Source organism: Panthera tigris, chromosome D1 (assembly GCF_018350195.1).
Source record: "Panthera tigris isolate Pti1 chromosome D1, P.tigris_Pti1_mat1.1, whole genome shotgun sequence".
Lineage (NCBI taxonomy): Eukaryota > Metazoa > Chordata > Mammalia > Carnivora > Felidae > Panthera > Panthera tigris.
In genome coordinates, this window is record NC_056669.1 from 45908881 (window position 1) to 45921367 (window position 12487).

The 12487-nt window shown below is 37.8% G+C and overlaps 1 protein-coding gene across 1 annotated transcript in view; it reads right to left on the reverse strand.

Moving 5' to 3' along the window:
- The window catches only part of CCDC81 (coiled-coil domain containing 81), a 37842-nt gene that overhangs the window by 14389 nt on the left and 10966 nt on the right, over positions 1 to 12487 (reverse strand). Inside the window, exons 4-8 of the mRNA XM_007078993.2 lie at positions 10983 to 11239; positions 8038 to 8117; positions 5439 to 5563; positions 3418 to 3541; positions 366 to 459 (exon numbers count right to left, since the gene is read on the reverse strand). Coding sequence (XP_007079055.1) covers positions 366 to 459; positions 3418 to 3541; positions 5439 to 5563; positions 8038 to 8117; positions 10983 to 11239 — 680 coding nt within the window. The remainder of the gene's footprint in view (positions 1 to 365; positions 460 to 3417; positions 3542 to 5438; positions 5564 to 8037; positions 8118 to 10982; positions 11240 to 12487) is intronic.

A 12487-nucleotide genomic window follows, 5' to 3' on the forward strand; every position in this document is an offset into this window, starting at 1 on the left:
TTCAGTCAGTTAAGTATCTGACTTTGGCTCAGGTCATGATCTCTCATGGTTTGCAAGTTCGAGTCCTGCGTTGGGTGAGCCCCACTTCTCTCTCCACCCCCCCCGCCCTTGCTCACTGCACCCTCTCTTTACCTCAAAAAAGAAATGTATTTGTAGCAAGTGAAAATTAGAAAGAGATATACCAACCCTACTTGTGTTAACCCTAGTAGATTTTAACTAATAGATATGTTTATTGGAGTCTAATTTGGGGTCCTGAGTATTTGAACCATATCCATACATTGAAAAAAAAAAAAGCAATTCCCATAACTCTTACTGAGAAACAGAAGTCAGAAACAGAAAGAGAACTTTGTTTGAAGGCACTGTACCTGTCCTGCTTTAGTATGATCCTGGCAACCAGTGGCTGGAGAAATTTTATGCTTCATTTTATTGTAATCTTTCAAATAATGTGGAGATGATAAGCTATAAAAACAGTGCAACATGAATTAATGTTTAAAAGTCTGACATGAGCTATGATAATTTGGGAAGCAAGCACAAATATAAGGGAAAGAAAAATAATCTTAGCGATCTTTCTAGAGGATCTATATGTATTGAGGTTAAGAATCCATGGTTTGTGTCAAATAAACTGGGGTTTGAATCCCAGCTTTTTTGCTTACAAGTTGACTGGCATTAGGGAACCTGGGTCATCTTGCAAAAAATCTCAGTTACCAATGCTATGAAATGGGTATAAAATGTATTCATTCTACAAAATGTATTGTGCTTATTATATGCACTGTTTTAGGCATGGGAGATGCAGTAAAGAACAAAATATACAAAAAAAATAAGAAAAAGAAATCCTTGTCCTTATGGAATTAACATTCTGATAAAAACTGACAGCCAGCTGATAAACAAGTAAGTCAATTCAATAGTATATGTGATTGGGTGGCTCAGTCAGTTGAGCATCTGACTCTTGATTTCGGCTCAAGTTATAGTCTCAGGGTTGTGGGACTGAGCCCCACATCAGGCTCTGCTCTGAGTATTGGAGTCTGCTTATGATTCTCTCCCTATCTCTCTGCCTCTCCCCCACTCACACACACACTCTCTCTCTCAAAATAATAAACTTATTTAAAAAATAGAATGTGTGAAGGTGATAAATGCCCTACAATGCTGGAGGGATGGAGTATTGAACCATAAAACAGAATGCCCATGTAAGATGTACCAAGAAGGTGATATTTCAGTAAATAGCTGAAAGAAGGAGGGGTTAATAATAATCAAATATCTGATGCAAAAAGCATTCCAGGCAGAGTGAATGAGTACAAAGTCCTTGAGGTGGGAGTGTACCTGTGCTCAAAGTAGCCAGAGAAAGATGAGATAGCAGACAGAAAGTAGGAGAGAGATCAGAGACCAAACAGGCTCTTGGAGGCCATGGCCAAGGGCTCTGGCTTTTACCCTGGGTAAGAATGGAATCCATTGGAGGGTACAATGTCCAGTATTAACAAAACTATGGAGAAGACAGCAGTCCCTCATATTTCTGCTACTGGGAAGATAATTTGATATAACCTTCCTGAGAATAATTGGTAGCATGTATCAAAGGCATGAAAAATGGGCTCATCTCTTACCTCTAAAATTTTACCTTAAAGTTTTTATTCTATAGAATATTCAGGTGCATGCAGAGAATTATGTGTAGCTATATTGTCACAGTATGGTTTATAATATTAAAAAACTAAAAATAATCTAAATATCCAAAAGGAGATGAGTTAAACAAAAGGTTTAATTAATGAAATGATGTGCAATTATTTGTTCATGTTCTGGACATTCAAAGCCATGGGAAAATGTTAACCACTTATTGTTGAGTATAACAAAGTTTCATATGATATGATCTCAGTTGTACTTAAAATGTGTGTATATGTTTCAAATATAAATATATGTATAATGGGTGATTTTTTTGTATCTATTCCTTTCCCATTTTTCAAAATTTCTGTGATACACATTACACACACACACACACACACACACACACACACACACACACAAAACCAACCATTTTTTGGTCAACATCTATAGGAAGCCTCCACCAATAAGCCCTAACAATTAATTACTCCCTCCTCCTTGCAGCTCCTCTACTTTCTTTTGTTGTCTTTACCATGTGTACTACTTCTTTAGTGTCAGTCTCCCTAAGTGACTGTTTATATATCTTTTATATGTCTTACAGCTCTGTATCTTTGGTGTCTAAAGTAATGCCCAGCATACTGTGGTGCTCAGTGTCTGTTGGATTGAACCAAATTCCAAAGTACAAGACATTTAATTCACAATTATCTTTCATAACCATGAGATTATTCAAAACAAGCATGCCCAGGGTTTTGAACATGACTTTAGTACCACAGAGTGCATAAATCACACATATGATAGCTGATACATTGTGACACATTAACAAATTCAAATTTGCTAGCCCAGTGCAGTGTAAATAATCAATGCTCAATAGATAACTTGAGTATGGTTGACTAATTTGAGGTTTTAAAAAGTGTCCTACTTGGGGTGCCTGGGTGGCTCAGTCTGAGCATCTGACTCTTGATTTCAGCTCAGGTCATGATCTCACAGTTCCTGAGATCAAGCCCTGCTTGGGATTCTGTCTCCCTCTCTCTCTGCCCCTACCCCACTTGCTCTCTATCTCTCAAAAATTAGTAAAAGATAAACTTTAAAAAAAAGTGTGTTAATAAAAAAGAAAAAAAAGAAAATAGAAATCTTTTGAGGTGCCTGGGTGGCTCAGTCAGTTAAGCATCTGACTCTTGATCTTGGCTCAGGTTATGATCTCATGGTTTGTGAGTTCAAGCCCCACATCAGGCTCTGCACTGACAGTGTGGAGCCTGCTTGGAATTCTCTCTCTCCTCTCTCTGACTCTCCTTTGCTTGCTCTCTCTCTCTCTCTCTCTCTCTCTCAAAATAAACAAGTAAACTTAAAAAAAATGAAAATAGAAATCTTTTGACATAACATTGTTAGAAGACATGACCATAATGAATTGTAATACATTCATTCATTCAAAGAATGTTTATTGAATGCCAGCCATGTTTAGCAAAACTGCTTTCCAATTTGATCCAAATAATGAAACTATGTTATATCATAATATCCAAGCACTCAGAAAACAAGGGAAATTTTCCCAAATCCACAAGAGAGTTAGATGTTCTCTCCCCTGTGCTATTTTGTTTCCACCTCTGTCATAGTGTTTATCCTACTGAGTCATAATTTATCACTCTATGTATGCCTGGCTTTCCCACTAGATTATGAGCCCTGACTGAATCTATTATCCCAATCACCTAACAGGTAGAATGTACTCAAGGATACAGAATGAAGGAATGAATAAACACTCATTTAAATTCCCTGCATCAAGATATAACTCAAAAATATATTTAGTAACAGACACCAGATAAAATACCAATGCATTACCTTTCGCGGTTCACACTCTTACCACCACTAACATTCTGCTCCACCATGTTTGGAAAGCTGATGTTTGTCACTTTGAAAGGAGAGAGAGCATGTTTTTCTCGAAGTTTCTTGTGTGTTATGATCTCTGTAAAATGAATGAAACCAATTTTCCTTTCAACTTTAAATAGGTGGTTTTGTACTTAACTAATTTTTAAAACTCGTTATTTTACCCGGGAAAATTTATATATAAGATACATTTCTTATCTTAAATTATTGTCCCTTGCCCGAGTGTGATTCAAACAAATATTTTTTTGTATATTTATTACGTGCAAGACACTGGCTAGTCACTTTAGAAAATACAAGAGGCAAGTCTTTGCCCTTCAAGATCTTTCAAAAGATATACTGAAAGTTCTCAACTTAATAATGGTTTGACTTATGATTTGTGACTTTGGCTTTTGATGGTGTAAAGTGATGTGCATGCAGTACAAACTGCACTTTGAATTTTGAATTGTGATCTTTCCCTGGACTAGTGATATGTGACACAACATTCCCTTGGGGATGCTGGGCGGCCCAGCAAGCTGCAGCAGGCAGCCAGCCACAGTTAGGAGAGTAAACAAGCGATACACTTCCAGCTATTCTGTACCCATGCAACCAGTCTGTTTTTCACTTCCAGGAGTCAATAAGTTACATAAGATATTCAATACTTTATTATAAAATAGGCTTTGTGTTAGGTGATTTTGTCCAACTATAGGCTAATGTAGGCTAGATGACACATTTCAGACGGGCTAGCTATAATGTTCAGTAGGTTAGATGTATTAAACACATTGTCAGCTTATGATAGTTTCAACTTATAATGGGTTAACCTGAACATAACCCCATCGTTAAATTGGGGAAGATCTATAGTTGTAGAGAAAAATAAGATATAGACAAAAACCCCAAGAGCTCTCATCGTGGAGGTCTTATTACGTGCCTACAATGCTAAATCGCTTTGCATACATTGCATAAATAGCAACTCAGGACAATGATGAAAAACGTCTACATTCCAATTGATGGTGCTATCTTTAAGGGTCTGCCATGTTTAGAGATGAAAGAAGACACTTCAGAATCCAGTGATGAGAGAAGTGTTCATGGAGTCAGTGCAATGTAAAAATGATGCTAAGAGGTAAGTAGGATTGGGCTAGACTGTAAGAAAAGGAAGGACATTCTAGGCAAGAGAAAAAGAATGAACAAAAACATGAAGTCAGGGAAGGACAAGATGTGTTAGAAGGACATAAATAGACAATTTTGCTCAGAGAAGGAATCTACAGGAAACAGTGACAGATGAGGTTACAGACACAAAAGCATGTGAATATTAGGCTAACAGTTTACATGTAATCCTGTAGGCCACATGTTGCAAAAACAATATCCACAAGCCAATGTTTACCCACTGACATGGGTTTTTTTTTTTGGCTCTATCAGCATTTTTTGCTTCAACGTCAATTAGTGTGTTGCCTACAAAGCAATAATCTCCTAAAGGAAGTTTCCAAAGGGTGGCATGGCAACCCCTAAGGATCCCTAGGATCCTTTCTAAAAGTCTTTGAAGTCCTGGGATTTTCTTCATATGCTTCAACCAACACAAACATATCATAACAGATTAAATGAAGACACAGATATGAAAATCCAGCCACCTTATATTAAGCCAAGTATCAAAGATGCAAAACTTCCATTCTCCATTTTTCATAAAAATTATTATTTATGCTAACATGTCACCCTATCATGTTAAATGCAACCCACTTCATGCATTTACATTATCTGACTGGACCCTGTAGGCATATGAATTTTGACCTCTTTAAATAATGGGGAACCAGCAAAGAGATCATAGTCTAAAAGCCTGAGAGTCAAAAAGTGGTTAAGATGAGATACAAGATTCCAGGAATAGAAGATATATGTTAGAAAGAAGAATACAGTAATTATTCATGATTCTAACTTTATTTATTTTGAGCATAGAAGTCACTAAGCAATATGGCTGGGCTACCATCAATATGGTAGCAATATTGGCCTACCTCTGACACCTTCTTTGCTTGGATGGTCTTTTAATTTGCACTCCTCTTGTCCATTCATTTCATTTTCATCTTCCTCTACAATGGTCTCCATAGGTGGTTTTTTGTCCAACTTCTTGATCTCAATCCTAGAAACAAGCCACGATGTTTACTGCACTGGGCCTGAATAGGTGAATGTGTGAACTCTCAATCCTTAGAAGCAACCCAGCTAGCTATCTGGTTCTGAAATACACCCACTTCTCTCAAGGGGGCAAGTGCTTTGATTTACTGAGGCTCTCTTTCAGGCTAAGTTTGGGAGCCAACCAAGACCTTCCCTCTCAGTACTGAGGCCTCAAAAGCAGCTCTTGATAAGATAAATTGAGGGATTTAAGCTTTGGGTTTGGTCTCAGTTTGAACCCGGCTGTCTTTTCTAGTTCTGTAACCAGATGCATAGAGGTGACAGTGAAAGGTGGCTGTTGGATGACTTAAAGGCAAAGATTCACAGCCTGGTAGGCAGAGACCGAAATATGCCCAGAAATAACCGCTCCTCCCCTCCCTCTTTCTCCTCCCCACAGCTCCATCCTTTCCCCAGGCAAAAGTGAGGGACTTGCAAAAGCACAATGGGGGAATGGATGTGTTCAGCTGGTGTATGTAGTTGTAGGTTTTCTGTGGTCTCAAGTATGGAGTGCTGCATTAGAGGTGTAAGCAGGAGAGAGGGCAGTGGGGGAGGGGTGGTACTTCCAGTAAATTCAGGGACCAAACTTCACATGAATAAAACATCTACAACTATTTTGAGTATTTGAGTTCTCCGGTCCATCTCTAGGCTCTCTAGTTAACAGGAGCTTCCATCTCTGTTCTTGACCCATTGCAATTATTTCCCTCCTGGAATGCTTCAGCCAAAATATGTCCAAGGGGGCAGCCAAATTTGCCTTCCAAAATACAATCACAATAAAATTATTTTGAATCCATTGATTTATTTTTAATGAGTAAGGCAACATGGTACAATGGAAAGAATAGTGGAACAGTCAGGAGCCGTGGTTTTATTTCTAGCTTGGCCACTCAGTTGTTTGTCCATTTCATCCACAATATTAAGGGTCTAGACTAACTAATCTCTAATGTTTATTCTGACCCTCACACTGATTTTGAGGTATGTCATACAGTCCTTCCTAGAGGGGGTTGTTCCAAACCAACTAACACAGGAGGATGTCACAGATTTAAAAACCATGAGAAAATAATACTCTGGGAAGCTGGTTGTTATTCCCCAAACTTCCTCCACCTGAAAAGCGTAATAGTTAATGGCATAGCAATTAAGATTAAGAACATGATTAAGGGTACACAATGAGTGAGTGACAGCTAAACGGGGGGAAAAAAAACCAAGTCTCCTGACTCCTATTCCAGTGCTCTTTTTTAAAAAATTTTTTTAAATGTTTATTTATTTTTGAGAGAGAGAGACAGACCATGAGTAGGGCAAGGGCAGAGAGAGAGGGAGACACAGAATCCAAAGCAGGCTCCAGGTTCCATGCTGCAGCACAAAGCCCGATGCAGGGCTCAAACCCACAAACCACGAGATCATGACCTGAGCCAAAGTTGGACACTCAACTGACTGAGCCACCCAGGCGCCCCCTATTCCAGTGTTCTTAATACTGCACCATGTTGTTTCACTTATTAAAAGAAAAAAAAATTAAAATTACAATTTTGCACCTCTATAAAATGGATAAAATTAAATACACATCTAAAATAGCTAAAGTGAAAATTAAGTGCAATAATATTGAGAAAGTGCTTAATAGCATCTGACATCTACAGTAGTAAATATTCCATAGATGACAATTATTATTATTATTATTATTATTATTATCATCAGTATCATTATTATAATCATTGTCAGCAGCCACCAGTAAAACCCACTGCACTCTTGGGATAAAGTTGTTCCTTTATTCTACCTTATCTCTCTAACCACTTGAGTGGTAAGAATCAGAGCTCAACAGGTGAGCTAGACTGCAGAAAGAGAAAGCTAGTTCAGAGGAAATGATGGAAGGTAGAGGAAAGCCCAGAAGATGAGAAGAATTCACTAATATTGCAGGGACTAAAATTGATGGGAGGTAGTATCAGAGTTTCTAGGGAGCTAAGAGTAGTTTTAAAAATGAATAGTCTAGATGGACCTAGAGGGTATAATGTTAAATTAAATAAGCCAGACAGACAAAGATAAACACCATATCATTTCACTCATATGTGGAACTTAAGAAACAAGACAAATAACAAAAGAAAAGAAGAGTCAAACAAAAAAGCAGATTCTTAAATACAGAGAACAAACTGGTGGTTTCCAGAGGGGAGGTGGGTGAAGGGTGGGTGAAATAAAGGGGATTAAGAGTACATTTATCATGATAAGTATCAAGTAATGTATAGAGTTGTTGAATTATCATAAATAAAAATAGTCTAACTGGCCATTGCTTTCTAACTTAACTACGGAAAGTGTATGCAACAAATCCTTCTTTGCTGGAACACTGAAAGAGAGAGAACACTAAAAGGAGCATGAGCCAGAAAAGATGAGAAACACTACCCAATCACATTAATAAATCAACAAGGATTGCTGTGCCTGGAGGAACCTGTGGAACAAAACACTGACCTTGGAAATGCACACCCACACTTGGATTGCTTCTCTGAACTCTCTCTGCTGGACAACACGGAGTCCACAGTGCCAGGCCTCTGGAGGACAGAGAAAGAGAAAGGTTATGCTTGGGGCAGTGGTCTAGGACACATACAAATCAAAGCTATAGGCAGTCTCAGAGGCAAGGCTACCATGATACTCTCTATTGTTATTTCTTATTTATTTATTTATTTATTTATTTATTTATTTATTTATTTATATTTTTTTTAGTGCTTAAAGTCTAGAGCTTAAAATCCAAAGAGGAATTATCTCATTTATCACCCTGGATAGTCCCATACCAATTCCACTGATGCTGCCTTTTCTCAAACCATTTCCTCTTTGGAAATTACCTTCAGAGTTGATGGCTTCTTTTATACATCTTTAAGAGGAGAGCTGACTTATTTGAAACTATGAGGAAAATGAGCAAGGAAGCCAATTCCACTCTTGACCCAAATAATTCTAAGAGAAGGGTAAGAGAAGGGTAAGAGAAGGGCTTTGAAGTCACGTGGATTCATGTTCACATCCCCACACTGTTATGTAACCTTAAACCCTGAGTATGTGGGGATAACAGGATCTAATTCATAGAATTTTTATGAGGTACTGTATGTAAGTGGCTGGCACATAATAAACACTCAACAAATAGCAGCTATTATAACTATTATCACATTTTACAGTAATGACATTATTACATTATACTAGTATAGAAATCCAAAATTATTTTTGGAATGATATGGTTTACAAAAGGCTTTGAAGGGAATTTGCAAAAAGAAGTTTTAAATATGGTTCCAGCAAAAGCAGCATCATTGAAATAAACCTACAGCTTCCCAAGAGAACTACTCTGCAGAACAACACTCAGGTTTAAGTTATGGGACATTTGGGGGGAAAGAATCACTCTCACCACTTTATAGCAATTTCCCAAAATGTGATTTTTAAAAAAATTTTTTTTTTACATTTTATTTATTTTTGATAGAGAGAGACAGAGCACAAGTGGGGGAGGGGCAGAGAGAGAGGGAGACACAGAATCCGAAGCAGGCTCCAGGATCTCAGCTGTCAGCACAGAGCACGACGAGGGGCTCGAACTCACAAACCACAAAATCATGACCTGAGCCCAAGTCGGACACTTAACCAACTGAGCCACCCAGGCATCCCCCCAAAATGTGATTTTTGCTGTTAACAAGCCTTGGATTAACCAAAAGTTCCACGATTCATGATTCAGGCAGTTAAAGCAGACTTCTCAGATCCTTTAACATGCCAGTGTGTTTTGTGCTTCTGTCCAGGAGGGTGATATATGCAGCAGCCCTCCATCTGCTTTGGTCTCCAGATCCTTTTTTCATAGAATATCTCTCGGGATGACTACTTCTGGAAAATGCTCCTTCAAAGTTATGTCTTAGAGTGCAGCAGGCTGTCCTCTCTTATGACCATGTTATTAAAGCTACAAAGTTCTGTAGAATCCCTGAAGATTAGAGATGGGCCAGCACTTTGGCCTTGCTTCTGCTGTATTTTCATGGAAACGGGAGGGTGATAGCTGCGTGTTTCCACTTTACATACACAGGGTTAGTGCCTATCTTTAAAATCCTACATGAAGCCAGATTGTGCAGAAAACACCAAGAGCTTCATTATGCACAACTCTTAAATCCCCATCCCAGAGCTCCATGAAAGAGGAAATTAGAGAGTAGAGAGTAGAATTAGACCGTATTTATAGACTTTCATTTTATAGCCTTTCACTTAAAAATCAGGCTTTTGCTCTATAGGACCCAGGATTTTATAACATTCTATGATAATATAATTCATTTGTACCAATTTTCTTCATTCTTAAGGCACACTAAGCATTCAGTTAGTCCTGGTGATTAACTGTTTCACTACCTCCTTAAACTCTGCTATGTCCAACTTAGCATGAAGGTCATACCAGCTACTGAATAGTTAATAATGATGGGGTCAATTGTGAAATTTCTTCCACAGTATGGCAAATTAAAAGCTAAAGATACATTTCCATGACTCGATTTATTGTAGTCATTAAAATAAAATACCATAAGGACACCTAGGTGGCTCAGTCGGTTAAGCATCTAACTCTTGATCTTGTCTCACAGTTAATGAGATCAAACCCTACCCCGGGCTCCATGCTGAGCATGGAGTCTGCTTGGGATTCTCTCTCTCATGGTCTCTGCCCCTCCGTTGTTTGTGCACTCTAAATAAATAAATAAATAAATAAATAAATAAATAAATAAATGCTACAACCAGCCAAAAAAAAAAAAAAAAGAGCCATTAGGAAGTCTGGTTCTACCACTTATTAGCACTCTGATTTCAGGCTTCCCACATAATCTCTCTGAACCTCCATTTTTCTCATTTGTAAAATCAGGATGATAATAATGCCAGTTTTATAATGTTTTCCAACTCAAATGAAATAATAGATATGGAAGAATTTTTAAACACTATATGGTACTATAAAGTATTCAGAATTATGAACGCTTTTATTACTATTTATATTTTTCAGTTGGCATTGACTCGAAACTTAAAGTTTCTTTGCCCTTCTAACCTTTTTGTTAAAGAGTTAACCATCTATAAAAAAGCATTTTTTTGCACTTGGGGTAAGTGCCATTTAAAATACATCAACCCAGGGCGCCTGGGTGGCTCAGTTGGTTAAGTGTCTGACTCTTGATTTCAACTCAGGTTACGATCGCATAGTTCCTGAGATTGAGCCCCACATCAGGCTGCATGCTGACAGTGTGGAGCCTACTTGGGATTTTCTCTCGCCCTCTCTCTCTGTCCCCCCAACTTGCTTGCCCACGCTCTCTCTCTCAAAATAAATAAACATTTAAAAAAAATAATAAATAAAATGTCAACCTGAATTTTTCTTAATAATGACACACAGGTAATTCAAAGTTTTGATTGGGAGAGGGGTGTGGAGAAGGAAAACATTAACTTACATTTGTGAGGGCTTCAGCCAAAGCCCCAGTTCCATCCATTTTACAAAGGAAATCCTTATAAAATCTCATCTTCACTTTGCCGCCTTTAATCATGAGGATCCCGATTCCTTTGAAAGTAAACTCCACACTTGGTTTGATGGAAATGGATCGTGATAAAAAAAGCAAAGTTTCTTTCACACAGCTTTCCACTGTATCCCTGCTAAATGGACCCTGCAGGGATATCGTGACAAAATTAAGTGGAATAACTGGAATATCACCTAGAGGAGAAAGACAGGGTGGGAGAAAGGAAGTGTAAATTACAACAAGGTCATGTCATATACACTCACAAATAATTATCTGATTCTTAATACTCAAAAATAGAATTGTCCATGTTAAGTCCTTAGTTGTACCCTAACAGTAGACAGTAATCAGTACAATTTTCCTTAAAAGTATATATTTTGCTCACAATAAGAACAATTAGATTTCTAAGCAAATTCCAGACAAGCTTTTGATTTTCCCTTGGAGACAATGTAATAACTAACTGCATTTCTTCATCAGAGGGTTTTCTGAAGTTTTCAGCCCTCTTATCTCTCAGGACATACTGTAGCAATACACTTGTCTGTCTCCTCCAATTATCACATCATTTTTAAATGTTTATAAATATCCATAAATGTCAAGTGTTTTGAAAAGATAGTTCAGTAGATGTTACCTTCAAATGAAAGTGTCTTATCGGAGGGTATCAGACTGGATAACTTGCTTTTTCTCCCTAATGAATCCCTAAATGACATTGCAAAGGAATATGGTGTATCTAGCATAAAAATAAGATAGGGTCTATTCCACAAGAACAGATCACCAGTCAAAAAAGGGGATAAATAACAAAGGCGATCAAGATAATAAATCCGAAAAGAGGCAGCAACAAGATCCACTAATAGAGGAACAGGATAGAAAGAAGAACATTCTAAACATTCATTGAGCAAGCATTAATTTATAGCTTTCCAAGTGCCCAATGGTGCTGGATGATGAAGATTAATATCTGCAAAACACAAGCTTCCCTATATCAGCCATGGTCTTCTGTACAATTTGATGGTGATTCTATACCACCTCCCTCCATTTTTTTAATGAAGTTCTTAAAAGAAAATGCTATATTGCCTGCCTATGGATTGTTCCCTCCCATTTATCCAATGTCTCTCTTCAATCTGTCTTCTAGCCCACTTACTTCAGTAGGGACACTATCATCTCATAATGGACAAGCCAATGGATACATTGCAAATCTTAATCTCATGACCTCTCTGTAACCTCCATTGACCATGCCCTCTCTATGCTCTTGTATCCATGGCACCACTCTTGGTTCTCCAATTTCCTCTTTTTTGGTCTCCTTTGCTGATTTCCTTCCTCATCTACTTCTGATAAGATGGTGTTTTGTTGTGCTGTTTTCTGTTGTTGTTGTTTTAAAACAAGACTTTGTCCTTGTCTGTCTCCTTCTCTTACTTTATATCTTCTCCTAGGTAAATTTTTCCAAATCCTGA